This window comes from Toxorhynchites rutilus, chromosome 3 (assembly GCF_029784135.1).
Source record: "Toxorhynchites rutilus septentrionalis strain SRP chromosome 3, ASM2978413v1, whole genome shotgun sequence".
In the NCBI taxonomy this organism is placed as follows: domain Eukaryota; kingdom Metazoa; phylum Arthropoda; class Insecta; order Diptera; family Culicidae; genus Toxorhynchites; species Toxorhynchites rutilus.
Window position 1 is genome coordinate 139,350,908 of NC_073746.1, and position 22,467 is coordinate 139,373,374.

Below are 22,467 nucleotides of genomic sequence, written 5' to 3' on the forward strand. Positions count from 1 at the left end.
ATGCAAATCGTTTGGACGCTGTCCTAACAGATTAACGTTGGTGAAGTTAGCTATGATTTTTCGCTCCATATTTTCAATACCAAATGAGAGACGAAAAACCATTCTCGTTGAACTTCCGAGAACGATATTTTCCACATCTCTTTCTCTCTGAAAAAGAATTTTCGGTGAAAACGAAGAGACGAAAATATCAACAATACACGGTTCATCGAAAACTAGATTGATTGATTGAATATTTATCGTGCATCCGATTTCGAGGATTTCGATCTCTGCATTCAACCATTTATAACCGTTTGGTTAGAAATTTTATGCGATTTTCATAAAAAAAATTCATCATTATAATTATTATCCGATACAGTTTTCGTTCAATACTTGTCACTACTTGAGAAAAACGTGTTCCTCTATTACGTGTTATCTAAAAAGGAAAAAATCAAAATTTACTTTTGTATTACAATACAAAAGTAATGTTTATTCTGAAAGTGCCTTTATTCTACCTGCAAATACAGTCACCCCAGAATCATACTTCAAGAATAACAGATTTTTGGCAAATTGTATATGTATAATATGTAATATTCTTATAAGGTTCAAAATTTGAATTGCAGACATTTAAAAAAAGTCTGGTATTCCTGAGAAATCATTCGCAATTGATCTCGAAACTGAATTCATTCATTATTTTCGAATCACAGTAGGTCATCAAAGTCAGTTGCTTTCGGAAGACGAGTCGATTGCTTAAATGAAGCGGCAGAAATTAGTGATTGTGGCAGTGCCACACAATTTGTCCGAAAAACCTTAAATGGATTGTATCTCCATTGCGTTTATGAAACTACTCACTTTACAATCACAACGAACATTTTTGTAGTCTAGCTGGGTCTAGCCCGTCAGCTAAACAAATCGGATATTGCACCTTCAGATTATCACAGGTTCAGGTCCCTGCAAAATTCACTGAATGGCAATAACATCAACTCTGTGGACGGCATAAAAATACATTGAACGGTTTTCGACGGGAAAGCAAACATATTTTGGCAGGATTGAATTTCTGAGCTATATGGAAGATGGCGAATGATTCTGAACAAAACTGTGCATATAAAATTGAATAAATGTATGTTTGCCTATTAAAATAATGCTTTTGTTTTCCCATAAATCTACACGAACTTTCCGGACAACCCAATATGACCTATTCTTATTTTATCCTGATTTTTATGTTCATACTTCCTGATTTTTTAAAATTCTAGTTGGCAACCATGTTTGCAACAACTGTTATCACTAGTCCATATGGATCATATTTTATACGATTTACTTTTGGATTACACAGAACAAAAACTGGTGATTTTTTGGTAGGTTCGAATTAGTTCGAATGTAATGCGGGCGCTACACGATTCGTCCAACGTTTCACTCGAATGTTGGACTCAAACATTTGGCTCGATGAATCGACAAATGTTGTGACGATCGTGCTGCTACACGGTGAAGTGAATGTTCGATTCAATGCACTCGTTCCAAACATTCGGCGAGTATTTTGATCGAATGTTTATTGTTTTTATTTACCATCAAAAACGAAACTGATTGACGATGCGAGTATTGAAATTGCTGCCGTAGCAATTGTACTGATATCGGGCTGTAAATTAAAAATGCTTGAAATCAACATTATTAAACTGCAATATTTTGCCGAATATTTTGAATTCTATGAATCAATTTCATAGTTCCTTCATCTAAAACTTGTAAACAAACCAATCTGTCAAAGATAGTTCCGGACGAATCATGTAGCGGTGTATCGAATGTCATCGTGTGCCGAATCAACGAATGACAAAAATCCTTTGACTCGTGCCACTCGCGTTGGAAGGTAATCCACAACGAACGGATTACCTTCCAACGCGAATATTCGACACTCGACATTGGAGGTTCGTAGCTCGTCAGTCGACTACACGATGCGTCGAATCATCGAGCGTCCAGCATTCGAGGATGTTCGTAGCATCGTGTAGCGCTGGCTTAACAATATTTCAAAACGCATCGAGAAAAGTAGGGTCCAAAGGAGAATTAAATTGTTGTTCAGACGTTCAATGTCGTCTTAAATAACCGAACCAAAGCGTTGTATTCGTTGTATGTTGTAATTCTTGCGTGTGTCCAATGAAATGATTTTGCATAGCACGATCAATCGAACAATGCTGATTATTTCCGGTTTTAAAATCACCAACGAAATAAATTTGAATAAATTTGTGTTCTTCATTCGCTAGCGACAACAACGGTCCGGTTCGATGGTTTATTTGCCTCTGAATCTGTATATTTGTTTGTAATTTAATAAGTACATCCAAGTGAAGGATTGCTTGAGAAAAAAATTAACTTAATTGTCGGATAAAATCAACTTTTTCCAACAATAGTCACACCGAATGACGCCATTTGAAAGCAACTGATATTTTGACTTTGCCATCTGCACAACACATTCCAGTCTTTCCGAATAGTACTTGAGATCCTGTTGAGCTCTCACACTTGGCATATCACAATCATGGAACCAAACAGTACAGAAACTGCTCGTTGTAACCAATCGTGCAGCTATATTGGAAAGCGTTGCGTTACAATTGAACATTCACGACACTTCTTCGATTGGCATTTGATACAGTTTGACCCTGCAGATCCCGATTGCATTGCTGTCTCAATCGTTCAACAGCTGCGTGTGCTTCCTCCTGCGTTCAATCTGCATGAATTCGCGACACATGCTCTCAAAAATTTTTATTCGTATCTATGCGTTGCTCTCGAGTTGGATTTACACGGCGAATCGCCACCGAAATTGCCGAATATTTCAGTCTTAGAAAGACGAATAATTACAATAAAAAACATGAAGTGGGTTATATCTATGGTATAACCGCAAAGGTGACGTAGGACTATCGTTGATTTAGAGATCATTTGTATGAAGTTGAATCTGAATTCATTCTGAATGAATGAATATTTGGAGAACTTCGAAAACGAGAGCGTTACGTTGGAGGCACAAGGTTTTATGCATCCAATATTGGATACGGAAATATCCTACTGATGGGGAAGAATAATCTTCAGAAGCTATCCTGTTGATTGCGATTGATTGAAAAATCACAAAACCTAATGTATTTGGTCACAGTGTTATATGGATAGAAAACATTAAAATAAACTCTTTCATATGAATATAATTTTAAATTCCCAGAGGAACTGGCAGATTATTTTCAGTAACGATTAGATATTTCCACATTTTCCTCGATACTGGAAGCCCACCAGTGGTTAATGCTAACTCGATAACCATCTGTTAATAGCACTTGATTGAAACATATTTGGTCACAGTGTTACATGGATAGAAAACATTCAAATAAACTCTTTCATATGAATGTATTTTTAAATTCCTAGAGGAACTGGCAGATTATTTTCCGGATCTTTCTCGATCCAAACGGAAAGAATTCCGTGCGTGTATGTGTGTGTGTGTAGCGGCTGCTTCGAGATCTTCCCGGGGAACCGTTTGTAGCATCACTCTCCTCCTGATGGATTCCCTTCTGGCCTAAGGTGCACAAACAGGCTCTTGGTGACACCGTTCATCCGCGCTTTCATGATAAATGAAGAGCTTCACCACAACAGCGGCAACATGCTCCAATCGCTGTTCAATTAGAACTGAGTGGATTTCCGAGCGGCGCTCGCTTATATACCGATTGGTGATTTCAATAGCCTATTTTGAAAGCAAATTTAAGACTATTGAAACAAGTTTTTGGATCAGAAAGTAACAAGTATAGAACGCGTAGACATTTTACCTTTCGAATGAAGTGTTTATCATACCATTTCGTTCAGTTGTTTAGGAGCTATTAACACTCAAAATCTCGGTCTTCGGCGTAACGCTTTCGTTTTCGAAACTTTGATTTTACACCCCGGTATAGAAATGAAAGACGTAGTCCTACGTCAAAACGTTGGATAAACAATCAAGCTGCCCTTTTATGTAATTCGAATCGAACAGAATTTTGCTTGTTACATCCCAGTTTGGCTTGGTTTGCTTCCCCAATGTTTTGCGTTGGGAAACATGTCAGACGCGTTTCAAAACATGTGTCGCAACACATGTCGTTCGAGCAAGAGCATATATTCGAGCAGATTTTATCGATTTATCATGCGCTCTATTCGATTCACATAATAGGGCCGAATGTGTTACAAATTACCGAAAAATTCGATTCCAAAAATTAATTCTTATACAGAATAAACTGTACGAACAAATCCGTGTGAAATGACGAAACAAACAGAGCATATGAGAAATCGATTTTGACATTTCCCAATTCGCCGTTAAATGTCTCCTTGGCCGGAGACAATAATGAAGAAATGAAGACAGCTGGAATCGGACGATCTGTTCTAAAGTTATGCGCGGTCATACGTACGCACTTTCTTGTATAAAAAATCTGTAAAACAAATATCTAATAATTAACTTTTTCTGTGTGAGAAAAACTTAAAAAATTAAACTTTTTTACTAGCTAAATGTATTACTTTTTTACTAGCTTTACTAGCGAAGTGTAACATTTATGACGAAACTTAACTTCTTGGCTATTCTTTATTATTAATTTTATATGCTTCACGATGAGAGATTGCTGTTTTCATGCAATCTTCAATATTTATTTGTTTATGTTTATATTATAGAAAGATTTTCTTAAAAGCTAGGGGTGTGTTATATCCGTAAAATAACCGCATGGTTAACGTAAAACTACCGTTGGCTTAGTAATCATTTGTTTTGAGTTTCATTTACATCACTTCTGGATAGATGAATACTTTTATTTCTCTTGGATAGAATGATACCCATTGATTAGCTATTAATGATTTTGCAATGGTTGTTTCAAACGAGTGAAATGTTGATCGTCCATGTCCCTTCGCAAGTCGTGAATGTAACCATGCAGTCTGATTAGAAGCAACAAGTCTTTTTGTCTATTTGGGATTGTATACAAATTTTATCAAACGTAAAGGAGGGAAGGGGTTTGAAAATTAGTGATAAGCAATGTTGGAAGAAGCAAAAACTCATTTCCCATTGAATGCGAAGGCCGATGGCTTCATAGTCCCCTAACTATCCGCAGATGAATATGACTTTACCGAGCCCTGATCTGTATTATAGTATCGTCTTGTGGTTTGTTCAAATGCATGCAAAATCATAGTCCTTCGCTTGGGTGCATTTTCAAAGGAACAATTTGGCATGTCCATTCCACATGGTAGCAAAAGAGATACTGAGAAAGGTTGACCAGCCAACGCATCATGCATCATGCCCCAACTACAGTTCAATTGCTACTGAAATGAAATGAAATATTTATAGTGATTTCAATAGTTTGCTTGCGAAGCAGATTTTGACATATTGAAACAATTTTTTGGATCAATGAGTAACAATAATAGAACTATTAGACCACTTCGTTCAGCCAGCAGAGAGATATTCACGCTCGAAACCTTGCACCCCCGATGTAACGCCATCATTTTCGATATTTTAAACTTACACCCGGTAAAGAAATGGAAGACGTAATCCCATGTCAAAATCATCCACATTCTTTCATCGCAACTTCTTCAGTTTTTGTTTTATGGAGTTAATGGATTTGTGGAATGAAAGGCTCATTTTCTATCAATATTGATTCTGAATCCCATGAAAAGGTTAGTTCTTATATACAACATTATGTCGCCAGTCGTCCGTGGCTGTCGTTCTTCAACTCCAATTCCGGTCCAAGTCCTGCATAACCTGATCTAACCGTCTCTCTAGCTGGGCTCTTCTTCCTACTCCTCCCGTCAACATCTTTGTTTCTCTTGTTCATGGCTCATGCTCCATCATCATATTCCCGTTTTCCCGTACACCGCCTTAGATTGTTCTGAGCACTCTACATGCGAAAACATCAAATGCTTGTGAGTCCTCGTCGAACATTGGTCGCTGCTTCGTGCTTGTAGAAGACTACTGGTTTTATTAGAGATTTGTAAACGGCACATTCCATATGGGGTCAGAGTAGATGTAGTAGGCACGACTTCCGTCGACTATGCGTCTTTATGACTATTCTTGTTAGCGGTTGTTATCAATGAACCAAGACAGACAAACCTATCGATCACCTGTTGCCGTCGATTTACCAAGAGTTATTACGATCAGCTATCTCGCTAGTATGTGTTGAGTCTTAGAGTTACCTCTGCTTCATTCTTCGGATGGGTGTACAAGTCAGCTATCGTCCTTTGTATAGATGGAGCATATTACCCCCTCTTTCCGTCCTCTGGTAGCTGTTTCGCATCCCAGATTCTATCCATCAACCGGTGCATACATTATACACTCTTGAAGAGATGTGGATGGTTTGCAGGACCTGCGTCATGATGCATAGACGCTCAGATAGCCTAAATGAAAGGAGCCGCGTCATATCTTGTGTGTTTTCTTTGGAGGGTGTACCATTGTGCACCCGTGGCCGAGTGGTTAGCGTCCAACATTATCATGCCGGGGGTTCGGGTTCGATTCCCGTTCTAGTCGGGGGATTTTTCGTCAAAGAAATTTCTTCCGACATGCACTGTGGTCACGTGTATTCTAGAGCTTGCCACTCCAGAATACATTCAAGGCGTGTTTTTCGGCATAGAAATCTCAACTAAGTACTACTAATAAAAAATGACGCAAGTAACACCTAAGAAGGTCAAAGTTCCACTGGAACGTTAGTGCTATCCAAGAGAGACCACGTCGAAGTGCTGGTGCATAAAAAGATCGTCAAAAATAGAGAAAGAAAGAATATTGTAAAGAAGAAAAACCCAGCAATCATTAAATCGTATAACTAGCGTGTATACAGCATCATATATGCTATATTTTGAGTGGTATATAATGCGTATACTGGCATATACAAAACTGGGGGTGATATACATACATGCCAATTGCCTGCGAATTAGTTTAGATGAATATAGGACTTCTACAAGCACCTAGTACGACTTTTGTCATCCGTATAAACGATTTACTACAGGCAAATTAAATAACGAATGGTGGAGAATGTTCGTGAGTTTATAATTTTTATAGCCTTGCGAAGCGCAATTTGTATATATGAGAACATTTATGTTTTTAGAACTAGAAATAATACAATTGACAGAAATTTGAAACAATAACAGAAATTCGAAGAAATCAGGAGACAACGAAAGTTCAAAAACAAAACTTAATTGAAAGATGAACGATTTTTTTTTTGAATCTCGAACATGAAAACTGGAAGTCATTTTCAACAAGAAAACCAACGGAATATAACACTGAACGCGTTTCATCTGCTATACCGTTGCCATAAACCAGCGTTAATTACGTGTACCGATTTCGGGTACACCGACAAATAGAACTAAAATACGTCGGCCATTCGATTAATGCCGAAAGCAGGCCCCCATACACACATACCGCGCCCCCATTAGATTGATTTTCCTTTCACTTTCCTATTAACGGTGCCGGCAATGGCTGGCTATCAAACTATATTGAACCATGCAATGGCCTTCACTATTCACCGGTGTTCGATTGCAGAACCTCCGCGTACCGGCGGTGGTAAAGAGCGAAAGTGGATGATGAAGCGGCGAATCTATGTGTATATTTACCGCATTAGTAATCTGTTGCTTTTGTTTTGTTTGTTGAACCGTTACACGATTTGGTATCCTTGAACCATTTTGAGCGCAACGGTAAACCGATTGGCCGATTGTAATTCTGTTCGGTTAGAAAGATTAGTGCTTTTACGGCGGAGGCTTTTGCTGTAACATCGTTCGGTCTGATGTTAGCTACCTTCACTGTAGGCAAGATTGGATTATCGCACAAGTTAACTACGTATCCCAGGTATTAATGAGCAACTGTGCTCTCTCTCTCTCTTGGCTTCGACGCGGAAAGCTTTGCTTTCACGCAAAAGTATGATGAATAGCAAGAGCAATAGGGGCAACCTGCACCAATGCTGTCAACTCAGTTATTACCGTGATTTTATCGCGCAATTGAAATTTATCACCCCGTTTGTCGCCATTTATCGTCGATGATGTACATTTACCACAATCTGTAAGCGAATGCATCTATCGTTAGGGCCTCTGTCGGAAGCTGAAGAAGCCTTCCTGGACTGGACATGTATGGAGAGACAACTCGATGAACATGTGGGTTTGTTCGTACCCCAAGTTCATCTGATTCAACCGGTTTGTGTGTCGTTCGAGCGTATCGAATACCTAATTTAATAAAAACCACAAGAATCACAAACAGCAAAGTCATCGTGCAACCGTAATCGAAAATAATAATAATTTCAAACAGATCACGTGTCGCGCGGGCACAGCAAGCTAACCAATTGAAATCCAATTAAGTATCGACGCCGGATGACACTAGCTAAACTGGCAACCAGTTTACAGTTTACAATAATGACAAGTCATTGCGCTAATCTCCAGTGTTTAAAAATTGATTATGGCTTCCGAGTGCATCAACGCGCTTCGACGCGATTTCATTGCCCAGATAGTGGCCCCGCCACCGCAATTGAAAAAGCTTCAAATAGAGCACGTTACCGTGATACGATCAGCTACAGGGCATGCGTTTGTACGCTCCACCATCCAGAAGAATGATGCAATTTCAAATGGGATGACTTTCGCTACTGAAGTTGTTCCCGTCACAGAGATAAGTAAGTCGTGTCGGGCAACCGGTTGGTCACTATCCGTCGGCGTGCGCAGCTTATCGCACAACTCAGTTCGAAGGGTAAGGTTGAGTACACACCCCCGAGAACTGATCACCGAGTCCTGGTCGCTATTGCTAAGCGAAATAAAATCGCTCGGACCGTGTGTATTGTCTTTCTCTCGATCCAGACTAGACTAGAACATATTGTGTGAACCATTCTAGAAACAGGTCTAGCGGCTTAAAGAAAATCATGCCCAATTCGCATGATTTCTTAGGCGCGTGCAAAATTGTGTGACAGCGTTTGAAAGCAGTTTTGTGACCTTGTCCCGCTGGCGGTAATTGGACACAATCGACGAGAACTATGGCGCCACATGCAAAACAATTGTGATAACATTGGCGACCTGAATGATCATTGCGTTGTTACGTGGTCAAATTATTGGTTCGGTTGAATCGTCAACGCGTATTAGCCAGTAGTTTGATATTTTCTTACAGAATAAGAACGTACGGATGATTGGTTGACTAATAATATCTCGTTTTTCCTCTGTTATTTCAGTGTCATCCACAATGTCTGTTGCTAGCGTACAGGCTCCTCATTTGACTGAACTTTGTAACTCCCTAAGGTAAGTTATGCCAATTATTTTTCATGGTTTTATTCTCAAAACAGATGGTACCCATTGACAGTCACTTTTCGTTTGGGTTTGAATCACGATGAACGATTTTTCTCGATAACTCACTATTGAGAAACGGTGTTGCTTTCGATCCGCAACTCTCAATTCCACCGCTAACCTGATTTATGCTCGAACAACTGGACCCAGAAAAAATCACAAAGAAATTTCTTCCGATTCACGTCAGCGAGATTAACGTCGAAAAATTGCATCTTGATCAATCGCATGCTTACTCGGTTGCGTTTTCGTTGGAAGAAAGTGAAACGACGCGATGAATTGTTCACTCCAGTGGTGTGTCTGGTGGTAAAGCTTTGCTTTGCATCGTAGACTGTGAGCTTCAAATATCTTGGAATTCAGCTAGACACGACCTTATCATGGACACAACAAGTAAATTCTTTGGAGAGAAAAATTTCTTCACTCTGTGGTTTATTAAAGAGAGTATCCCACTTTGTGGCCAAGAAAGCGTTAATCAATTTCTACTTTGCATGTATACACTCACTATTGCAATATGGAATAATAGTATGGGGGCATGCATGTAAAACAAAACTGAAAAAATTACAAGTGTTGCAGAATAGATGTTTGAAAATCATATACAGACTACCAATTCTTCATCCTACTTCGGACTTGTACTCTGACGATTCTCATAGTATACTGCCTCTTATTGGACTGCGCGAATTACAGACTGTAAAATTTATTCACTGTGTTATAAATGACAATAATATCCATCACAACCAAACAATACCTACAGCAAATCACCAACACTCCACACGACAAGCCCAAAATTTAATGCGAAGTCGGGCAACAACCAATGTTGGTCAACAGCGCATTTTGTTTTATGGACCGTTCCGTTTCAATGCTTTGCCATCGGAAATCCGAGCAGATCTTCTTAAAAATAAATTGAAGCTATACCTAAAATCGATCATAAGAGTTTTCCTAGTATAGATTTCGATCAACCACAATAATCCACCTCAGTGTTTAGCTTTCTTATTTTTCTATACTTTCCAGTTTTTCTCATAATTTTGTACAATCTATGTTTTATATTCAAATTTTTGTTGTTTCTATTTATCTTTCTTACTATGTTATATTCTTATATTATATTGGATCCCTTAAAAGAAATACTATTTTCACTGGGATCCATACATCTTTGCTTTACATGTTATTGTCCGCTCACCTAGTACCTAAATATCTTGTTTTGTCCTGTGGAATTGTAAATTTTCTTAAAAAAAAATTTTTTTTCAGCAAAAAATAATTGGTGCCCAACTCTAGGATTCTCGAATAAGAGTTTCTTCGAGATGGGGGTGAGTGGAAGGAATATAAAAAAAAGAGCTGTATATAATAAAAATATTATTTGCTGATGACTGGAATGTATGTAAAATATTTGCCGTGTTTTGCGTTTGGGCATCTCCCAGACCTTTCGAAATGAGCGTAGGAGCGTAATGATGACTAATTTCTATACTGTTACCTAGTTAGTCAATGTAGTCAATTAGAAAACCGTTGTGCGCGGTTCATTTGTAAGCTCGAGTTGGCGGCCTTTCAGCGGTTAGGACACCACGAACTTCATAAAATGACCACTCTACATCTGGTTGAGAAAAAACTCGAGGGAAGGCGAAATCCATGAATCCATGAAACATCTAATATACACATTTTATAGAACTTACAGAAGCACTATATGTTTCTAATCAGCGCCTCGCTCCCCATATCTTTCACTGTACAATTATGGAGCTAGCTCATTTCAACAATGCAATCAGTTATGTGAGGAATCATCTTCTTCTTGAATGGCGTTAACGTTCCCTGTGGATCTTTTGCCGTCTCAACGTATGCATTAACTAGCGTCATTTATTAATAATTAGATTTCTTATGCCAAATAACACGCCTTGAACGTATTCCAACCCCCGAACCCGAACACCCGGCATGATAATTAGAGACGTTAACTTCTCGGCCACGGGTGCATCATGTGAGGAATCATACAAAGCTCAATTAACATTCTGAAGGGTAAATCATATGTGGTTATCTGAATAGTTCTGCGATCAAATTCGAGACACGTCATTGATTTTTTCCAGAAGCAAATGTACTGCAAAGTTTAAAGCCTCAAAAAAAAACAAAGAATGATCGAATGAATGATTTATTCCATGCTATCATAAAAGTTTCGATGGAGATGGATTCTCATTGTCAATAGCTTGGTTTTCTTCCACAAGCGCTCTGATAGTTTTAAGGAACACAGGAAAATGAAACAGTTGAATGTGTTTTACGCCTGAAAGACCGAAATGTGATGATCACGGTATAGACAAAAAGTCTGGGATGGGAAAATTTTCGTCAATGCTTGAACAGTCATAACTCTTTGAAAAATAAACTTATTCAGATGCAACTATTTACCTTGGATGGGGAAAGTTACTATATTTGTATATCCGAAGTATGGTCGAAGCGAAACGACTGAGAAGAGAGTCGATTTTCATGTTTTTTTCTTCGAAGATGTCGCACTCTGCTTCCTACCATTGTAACACAACTTTACTGTAATGACAACTCGCAAGATATGGCCAAAACATCACGTAAGATCAAATAAACGACAAATTCGCTTCTTGTACACTGCCGAGTTCATTGCCATATCTGTGATGAAAACGTTAGTTTTCTGCAACCCAATATATTAGGCTGTCAAAAAAATCCTGCGGTATTTTTTTTGAATTTTCATTTGTTCATAAAATTAGTTACAATCATCTGTTTTAAGTCAAATATGCGCCGTTTCGTTCGATGACTTGTTCCCAACGAGATGCAAACTTCATAATACCCCTGTTATAGAAGCTCGCTTCCTTATTGGCAAAAAACTCGGATAGCCAATTTTCACAGGCCTCTTTTGTGGCTAACTTCTGACTACCTAGCTCGTTCGCCATGGACAAAAACAGGTGGTAGTCACTTGGTGCAAGGTCCGGACTATACGGCAGATGCAAAAGAACCTCCCATCCGAGCTCCCGGAGCTTCTGGCGCGTCACCAAAGAAGTGTGTGGCCTGGCGTTGTCCTGATGGAAGACAATGCGGCCTCTGTTTATCAAAGATGGCCTCTTCTTCATGAGTGCTACCTTCAAGCGGTCCAGTTGTTGGCAGTAAAGGTCCGAATTGCGTTTGGCCATAGGGAAGCAGCTCATAATAGATTATTCCTTGACAATCCCACCAAACACACAGCAGAACCTTCCTGGCCGTTAATGAGGGCTTGGCCACCGTCTGAGCCGCTTCAGCGGGCTTCGACCACGACCGTTTGCGCTTCACGTTGTCGTAAGTGACCCACTTTTCATCGCCAGTCACCATCCGCTTCAGAAACGGGTCGATTTTGTTGCGATTCAGCAGCGATTCACATGCGTCGATACGGTCAAAGATGTTTTTTTGCGTCAACGTGTGTGGCACCCATACATCGAGCTTCTTTGTGAATCCAAGCTTCTTCAAATGGTTAATAACGGTTTGATGACTTATCCCCAGCTCTTGGCCGATGCTACGGCTGCTACTATGCCGGTCTTTCTCGGCTAATTCAGCGATTTTGTCGCAATTTTCGACGACAGGCCTTCCGGAGCGTGGCGCATCTTCGACGACCTCTACACCAGAACGAAAACGTTGAAACCATCGTTGTGCGGTGGAAATGGAAAGTGTATCGGGTCCATAAACTGCACGAATTTTATTGGCAGCTTGAGATGCATTTTTCCCTTTGTCATAGTAGTACTGTAAAATATGTCGGATTTTCTCTTTATTTTGCTCCATATTTGCGACACTATAACTCACGAACGACTTAACCAAACAAAAAACTGCCAAGGACTATATTATAGCAAAAATACCTTTCCAACAAGCTATAGTATGACTCGATACAATGAATACAACTAGAACTACGCGCTTACAACGACACCTCGCGGAAATACCGCAGGACTTTTTTGACAGCCTAATATATGATTATGGCCCGCCTGACCATGAATTTTCGTGCTTGGTTACATAAGTGTCCTCGTTGGCATCATACCACTCGAGGACACCGGCCAGAAGATCGTAGGGCCCTCATGTTGCTTCAATAGAGAAGGCAAACGCGTATGTAGACACTCCTTGAAGTAGATCTGTCCGTTTACTATCCCGGTAGCCACGACCAGCGCACTCCGTTTGCCGCATGGGCAGATAGCTTGCCAAATCATGTACTTCTTGGCATACCTTAAAAGTTTCTGCTTCCTTACTTCCTCCGGGACATCAAACATGTGCTGCGCGGTGAAGAGCAGTAGTCCCGGAAGCTGCTGGAAGTCCGCCTTGACGTATGCCTCATCATCCATGATGAGACAATGATGCTTCGTCAGCATCTGGGTGTACAGAGACTTTCCCAACGTATTTTGCCGTTCGTCGCGCCTTCTGCACTTTGAACGTATGCCTTCCAGTCATTGGCTCTCTGAACGAAAGACTCGGACGAATTCAGCTTTTTGGCCACATCCCTGACCGTAGCATTGTAACATCGATTCTGACCGCATTTATCCTTCCGTTCGATGCTCAGATTTTCGTTGTAACCTTTAATCACACGACTCGCCGTTGACTGCACGATTCCGAGTTATTCTGTGATGTCCCGACGAGAAAATTGAGGATTATTCAGGTGCTTGCGCAACATCAACTCACGACATTGCTTTTCTGGTGACGCCATTTTTTCCAATTTTCGAGAAACTGACAGCAATACAAATACAGTGTAAACAATACATAATCTCCTCTATTCCGGAACCCGACCGAGTTTGGAAATTTCGCATTCCGATCGAGATCAACTTTTCATACTACAACCCGAACGAGATCGACTTCTGCATTCTAAAATCAGTCCGAAATTCAAACCCATTCGACTATGCAAAAGTGGCAGCATTGCCTTGACCCAAACAAACGTCAAAATAATTCATCCGTATTTGTAAAGCTATTTTCTCTTTATCACATTAACATGTCCCAATGCAGTTCAAAATTTGTTGAAATATGAATGAAAATTATTACTTGGTGTTATTCATATACTTTGAATACGTATTTCTCACCCTAACATAAATATTATAACTATTTTTTTATAATCTTCCAAGTATAACCGCTAAAACTTCATCAAACAATATAAATAGAAATGGATCTTCCCAGTTAGATTTGATTCTCTTTAACGATGAATCGAAAGTGTTGAGATTAAACCAAATACATGTGCCGGTGTTTTCGAATTATGACTTCATGTTTGCTTCGCTCGATTTCGACGTGGCCACGACCTGTGTGACAAATATATTTCTTTTCGTGATTACAACTCCATGGACGTGGAAGGTTTGTTCAATGCTTATAATCAACTTGAATGGTCCAGTTTTTATCAATCAACCGATTCGAACCATCTCTTAGAGTTTTTTAACTCTTCACTGATAGTTCTTCACGATGGTTTTATCCCCACCCGTACTGTTAAATCACGTAAAACAAACAAATTCTGATTATATTGTACAGTAATGAGAGCAATGATTGATCGCGATCTGGCTTACAATATCTGGAAAAACTCACAGCTCACCGATGATCGTCGATTATTTAAACGGCTACGCAATAAATATAACAAACTTATCCGTGAGTACAGCAATTATAAAGCTAACTCCTGTCCTATTAACGGTTTCAGTCCTGATGAAGTCAATGTTTAGAATATTCAGCCTTCCCAATACATCGAATGAAAACGTCGAACGCAAACCGTGTACAACATTGGCTATTCTCAACCTATTTCTTCTGGAGTTCCACAGGGTTCTATTCTTGGTCCAATTCTTTTTTCCCTGTACATAAATGATTTGCCTGATGTACTGGAGCATTGCAAAATCCATCTTTTTGCTGATGATGTGCAACTATACCTGGATGGTACCGAAGCTACCGATATTTCGGAGAAAATGAACTCTGATTTAGCCAGAGTCTATGAATGGTCCTATAAAAACAGGTTGACTATTAATATGAAGAAAACGAATACTGTTTTATTAATAACTAGCTGACCCGACGAACTTCGTCCCGCCCAAAATAGATTTTTTGATTTGAATACGTTTAAACATCCACGTTTTCTTACTAAGTGAACGTTAGTGAGTCCAATCACTGAACTCTTCATTGATTGATTACCCTTTGACCATTTACAATTTCCTTTTACTATAAATTGTCTAGTACTTCTACAAAAATTCGTCCTTATAATATAAAATTATTTTCAGACACGATTCTCGTTCAAGATTCTTCAAGCATTTGGAAATAACATGTTTCTCCGTTGCATGGAATACATGTTTGATACAGAGAATATTACAAAATAAAGACAGCTCAAATCGGACCATTCCTTCCTCGAGTTTAGGACACATAAACACATTTGGCCTTCCATGTTTATATATATAGAAGATATAAGAATGCGTTATCCCGTCTTAAAATCCTTTTCCACTTTCGAACAAAAATCAATTTCGTTAGCTCCCACATCAAATGAACTAACAACGCTTAGCTAATTGTAGAACAATTTCAATTAATAAGCCAGCCGCTTAAATTTTCCGATTTTTCTCTCCGCTATATTGATCTACGGGAAGAGACGAATACAACGAAATATAGATGACTCAAATTGAACCATTCCTTCCATGATGTAATTTTTGAACATGTGGGAATTCAATTTTCCGAATTTTCCGACCTTCCTTCAGAGTTCTCTCTCCACTATATTGATCTACGGGAAGAGACGAATACAACAAAATAAAGAAGGCTAAAATCGGACCATCCCTTCTTCGGGTTTTCCGCTTACCAACAGATTTTGCCTTACATGTTTATTTATATAGACAACAGAGTTAACAATGGAATAAAACCTATTTTACTTTTTAACATTACAACTATTGAATTCAAAGAGCAAGCCACCAGTCTTGGAGTGTCGATTCAAGAAAATTTTTCCTTTGATAAGTTTATTCTAAGACAATGTGGCAAAATATTGGCTGGGTTGAAAATACTTAACCTCGCTAAGTAAAGGCGAGGATATCAAGATAAAATTGTTCAAAAGCTTACGACAGATTTATGATAAATGGGTTATTATGTTAAGGATACTGAACGGTATGTGTTACCAAGGTGAAGAATTAGAAAAGCATATTCCACTAAGATATAACGTACAAAATACTTTGTATCAGTTCGAATGAATGCATTGCTGCAAGCATGATCTAGAATTCGACGTGCTCTTCAAAATATTGAATTCGACGCTAAACAAATATTTCATTGCGATCATACAAGCATTATTTTTGTTCTGAATTTGGAACTGCAGTGGTGAATCACAATCAAACTTGTGTATAGCTTCATTACTCGAAACAAAAAAAAACTTTCATCATCTGTTCAAACCTTCAATCACCTGCGGGCGCAGTGCCCAGCAAATAAGCCAGCCGCTAACAAAGCGAATGAAATGATTCCAATGTACTAATTACCAATGTTTGTTTTTCTTCATTCCAGCCGCACCAGCCTCAGTCTGTCCTCGTCGCTGTCCGACTTGGTCGGCAGCCCATCGTCGCTAGCGGCTGCCAACTCAGCCATGGATGCGGAAGCGGTTATCACCATCGAGGAACTGCGTGCCCAGCTGGGTTCCTGCTTCACTTGTGGGGTCTCCTGGGCCGACGATCAGGTCTCGCTGGATTGCTCCGAATGCGGTGGCTACAGCTTGGAACGGCCCTGCATTATTTGCGATGGCTTGTGCGGACAGGACTGGAAGCGTGATTTCACCATGGTGAGTGAACACCTATCCGAGCCCAACTGAACAGCATTCTCATATTTCGGTTTTCCTCACCCACAGAGTCACGCTTGCGGTAAAGCTCGCTGGCAAGGTGTATGTACCAAGTTTCCCGCCCAGATGATTCAGCTGCAATCCGCGTCGCTCAGCAGTTGTGCCAGCTTCAGCAGTCATCATCAATTGATGCAGACTGCAGCGGTGTCTTCCTGCCATGGTACCGCGAATCAGCAGTTCCTCCAACAGGAACTGTGTGCACGCCTGGAAAAACTATCCGCAAAAGCTCATAACTGAAGTGAACTACGGACAATGTGATCGAAAGTCTTCCAGCCAGCTGTGTTGGGAACGATATGGTCTATTTTTTTTAAAAATTACTAACGTTAGTAATCGTTTGACTTCCAAATAGTGACAATTTATTTGGACAACGATCCTTATATTAATATATTTAGCTATAACCCGTTATGAGTTCCTATTCGTTAAAATCAACATGAAAATTTTCGGCCGAACTGAACACAAAACAGGTTTGTCCCCAGAATCTGTTCTTTTGCATTTGTAGAATGTAAATAAGAATACGAAATAATAGCAGTAGTAAATCTCGTCGATCAGCTTGAACAGAGACGACTGGGAATCAATCCTATCATACGAAAAACTTCATAACCAAACGAAAGATCTGAAGAAAACGTTTAGATTTCTTTAGATGTTAGAACGTTCTAGAACACATATATTTATGAACAAAAGGGAACATATTTATGCTTAGGTGCAAAAACATATGCAAAGAAATTCAACCACTAGATTTAGAATGGAATGTTATTGGTAATGCTTATGATTATTGTGCATGTTTTTCTGTGAAAAACATATCCTGTAACTGTTAGCAATGACTTCTATTATCGATTACAAGTATGGAATGAACGGATTTTGGCATTAGATGTAAGGTTTTACTTTTTTTTATATATTGCATAATTACGATTTACAATGTTTTTCCCCTTCAATGGATCACTGGAGCAGAACAGATTTCCTAGTTGGTAATGTTGCCGGGAAGTTTATATATTACATTGGACAGGGTATTACCAACGCTTGCGCAAATAGATTACAAAGCTTCAACTATGTGATCCATTGTATACAACTATGTATGGCATCTTTATTTAATAAAATATACACAAAGCATAACAAGTGTAAGCAGTAACCACACTGTTTAGAACGGTAAAAGAAATAATTCTTGAAGGTCTAGGATAATGATCGTTTAAGAGCGGATACATCGAGTTCAAGCATTATCTAAACGAAAATCTGTCTTTTTATATTTTATCTGCTTGGAACGCGCAGACGTTTAGACTACGGAGACCACTGACGATTCAAGCAAGCGAGCGTACTCAATCGAGAAAATGTTGTATACATTGGTACAGATCGCTAGGTGTTCCTGGAGAGAAGCAAAAACTGTATCGTAAGTCCAACCCCTTAGTGATTCATTAGCCAGTCAGAAAAACATAAAAGTCGCGATCTAGCAGTGATGAGCATAGTGTATTTCGAAGCATTTAGCAGCTTACACCACAAACCAAAAGGAGACACCAGAGAAGCAAAATAACCATTCGAGCTACATCAGCAGCAGCGGCAAAAGTTACAAGTGGCGAGAATATATCGTCCGATTTGAACTATCTATTTTGTTGGATTCGTCTCTGTCTAAGAAATGTTCATAGGGCGAGCAATTGGAATACTGAAAGAAAATGCTAGAAAGTGATTTCCCATATTTTCGTAGCCGTGAGATCGTAGTAGGCGTTTTTTTTATATATTTCTATTTCAGAAGCTTTCAGCATCTTGGGCTGTTTCGTCTCTGCGTAGTAGGCATTGTTGGACCAATCGAAATTCGTAAAATTTGTAATGTAAATGTAACACTATTCGTTAGCAGTTTAACTGGAAATAGTTTTCTGCCATACAAATGAACATTACTCGAGAATTAATCAAGCAAATGAAACGAAATTTGGCATGTGGAGGTTTTAGGGTGCAATAAATGTTTTTACGGTGGTTAGACACCACACCCCCTCCCTTTAAGGGGGAGCTGCCATACAAATTGAAGAAAATTTCTGCATAACTCGAAAACTAATCAAGCAAATAGAGCCAAATTTGGCATGCGAAGGTTTTAGAGGACATAAAACGTTTCTATGGTAATTAGACTCTCCTCCCCTCTCCCATACAAATGAAACACAAATTTCTGCATAACTCGAGAACTAATCAAGCAAATTGAGCCCAATTTGGGATGTGAGGGTTTCTGGGTACGAGAAATATTTCTATAATGGTATGACATCCCTTTCTCCTCTGGAACGGAGAGGGATTTCCATAAAAATAATGCACATATTTCAACCAAACATATTCCAATAAAACATTGAAAATTTTCGGAAAACTTTGAAAGAAAATGGACAAATTCGAAAAATTCAATTCGCATGTGTTCTACAATTACGTTCTTAGTCCATTTGATGTTTGCGGTAACGAAATTGATCTTCGTTCGAAAAAGGAAATGGATTTGAATGTGATAAAACGCACTCCTATATCGTCTTCTATCTATATAAATAAAAATGGATCGCCGAATGTGTAGATAAGAGCAAAACTCGAGAAAGGATTTGTCCGATTTAGGGCTATCTCCATTCTGTCATATTTTCTGCATCAAACATTTATTCCATGTAAAGGAGTTACATGTCACTTGCAAGTGGATGAAAAATCTTGCACGAGAATTGTGTCTGAAAATAATCTGATATTATAATGTCGAGTTTTGGTAGAAGCACTGAAATTTTATAGTAAAACATAATTTTAAAGGGTAGATTAGAAGATCAATCAAGGCGATTGGACCCATGAACGTGCGCTTAGTAAGGAAACGTGGATTTGATAACGAAAAATAAATTTTAGGCGGGACGAAGTTTGCCGGGTCAGCTAGTAATATATAAGTTAAGGACTTTAAGGTTCTGTATGGGATCTTAACTTATATAAAAATATGGATTTCTGTCTGTCTGTCTGATCTTATGGACTCGGAAACTACTGAATCGATCGACATGAAAATTAATATGTAAAGGTTTTTGGTGTCGGGGAAGGTTCTCATGTTAATTCGAGACCCCTCCCCTGAAACACAAATTTCTTCATTACTCGAGAATTAATCAAGCAAATGAAACCAAATTTGGCATGTGGGGATTTTAGGGTGCAATAAACGATTCTGTGGTAGTTAGACTTCTCCATCTCTCTTAGGAGACGCTGCCATACAAATGAAGCACAAATTTATGCATTACTCGAGAATTAATCAAGCAAATGAAACCAAATTATGCATATGGAGGTTTTAGGGTGCAATAAATGTTTCTGTGGTGGTTAGACACTCCACCCCTCCCTCAAAGGGGTGACTGCCATACAAATGAAAGACAAATTTCTGCATAACTCGAGAATTAATCAAGCAAATGAAACCAAATTTGGCATATGGAGGTTTTAGGGTGCAATAAATGTTTTTACGATGGTTAGACACTCCATCCCCTTCTCTAAGGGCTGCCATACAAATGAAAGACAAATTTCTGCACAACTCGAAAACTAGTCAAACAAATGGAGCCTAATTTGGCATGCGAAGGTTTTAGGGGACATTAAACATTCCTATGGTGAATAGACACTCCTCCCCTCTCCCTGGAACAGTATGTACAACGTCGTACTAAAGCTGAATCTGTAGAGAGCATCGACTTCGCGGATGGCATCGTTATCCTCGTGACAGGAGAATCCTTGGAACGAGTCGATTTGCAACCGAGTCGATAGACATGATCGGCAGCTGGATGGAAAGTGTGAAACTACAGATAGCACACCTCAAGACGGAAATGCTGATTGTCAGTAACCGCAGAGCGGTGCAACGGACAGAAATCACCATTGGAGAGCGCTCGATAACTAGATAACTTCGAAGCGGAATTTCAAATACCTGGGGGTGCAGCTCGATGATCGACTGAACTTCAACAGTCACATCGACTATGCTTGTAAAAAGGCAACGAAAGCAATCAATGCATTGACGAGAATCATGCTAGACGTCATGTTTCCAAATGAGATAAAGTTTCTGAAGACTATTTTTTCACGTCCCTTACACATGTTTTCGTATCATATATTCTATGAATAATTACATTTGGATGATGTAAAGCAAAATTGTTGCGTATTTCACAACAAATTGTATTTTTCTGCTATGCTTTATCATGAATACTAGTGTGAGAGTACATACCATGAGTACATTTTCAAATATTTTTGGCAACCCTTTAAAATTTATCAATCAGCAGCTGGTACGAAAACTGGTTCAAAATCGACCCCCTATTGTCTAGTCTTACCTTAGGTTTACCGCTAACAACAGACCATGGATTATCAGACGTATGATACGTCACTAAATGTAGCAAAACATATTTTTTTTCTGGGATTCCAGCTGTTTTTTTTTTCTCAAATATATCTTAAAAATCTGCAAATGCGTGCTAAGGTTCGATACTTCATAAGATATCAATCTCTTTAGTTATCTACCGGAGAATAATGGATTTCTTTACATTCAATCTATCAACATTTTCAATAACATTCATCGATTCACTGCATTAGCATTCTTTCTCGTAGTTTTGACGTAGGACTACGTCTTTCATTTCTATACCGGGGTGTAAAATCAAAGTTTCGAAAACGAAAGCGTTACGCCGGAGACCGAGATTTTGAGCGTTAATAGCTCCTAAACAACTGAACGAAATGGTATGATAAACACTTCATTCGAAAGATAAAATGTCTACGCGTTCTATACTTGTTACTTTCTGATCCAAAAACTTGTTTCAATAGTCTTAAAATTGCTTTCAAAACAGAATCACCAATCGGTATATAAGCGAGCGCCGCTCGGAAATCCACTCAGTTCAAATTGAACAGCGATTGGAGCATGTTGTCGCTGTTGTGGTGAAGCTCTTCGTTTATCATGAAAGCGCGGATGAACGGTGTCACCAAGAGCCTGTTTGTGCACCTTAGGCCAGACATGAATCCATCAAGAGGAGAGTAATGCCACAAACGGTTCCCCGGGAAGATCTCGAAGCAGCCGCTACACACACACACACACACACACACACATACACGCGCGGAATTCTTTCCGTTTGAATGCCATTCAACATCGAGAAAGATCTGGAAAATAATCTGCCAGTTCCTTTGGGAATTTAAAAATACATTCATGTGAAAAAGTTTATTTGAATGTTTTCTATCCATGTAACACTGTGACCAAATATGTGTCAATCAAGTGCTATTAACTGATGGTTATCGAGTTAGCATTAACCACTGGTGGGCTTCCAGTATCGAGGAAAATGTGGAAATATCTAATCGTTACTGAAAATAATCTGCCAGTTCCTCTGGGAATTTAAAAATACATTCATGTGAAAGAGTTTATTTGAATGTTTTCTATCCATGTAACACTGTGACCAAATATGTCTCAATCAAGTGCTATTAACTGATGGTTATCGAGTTAGCATTAACCACTGGTGGGCAACTCAGATTTTTTTTTTTACAAAATCAGTTGTTTGAATAAATAT

At 39.0% G+C, this 22,467-nt stretch overlaps 1 protein-coding gene across 2 annotated transcripts in view; it reads left to right on the forward strand.

The window, feature by feature from the left end:
• LOC129776125 (protein pinocchio) overlaps positions 1 to 18,104 on the forward strand; it is a 120,796-nt gene extending 102,692 nt beyond the window's left edge. For both annotated transcript variants that reach the window (XM_055781555.1, XM_055781556.1), the window contains 3 exons: positions 9,123 to 9,189; positions 16,663 to 16,933; positions 17,000 to 18,104. In XM_055781555.1, the coding sequence (XP_055637530.1) occupies positions 9,123 to 9,189; positions 16,663 to 16,933; positions 17,000 to 17,227 (566 nt within the window). In that variant the 3' untranslated portion in view covers positions 17,228 to 18,104. The remainder of the gene's footprint in view (positions 1 to 9,122; positions 9,190 to 16,662; positions 16,934 to 16,999) is intronic.
• The last annotated feature ends 4,363 nt before the right edge of the window (positions 18,105 to 22,467 follow it).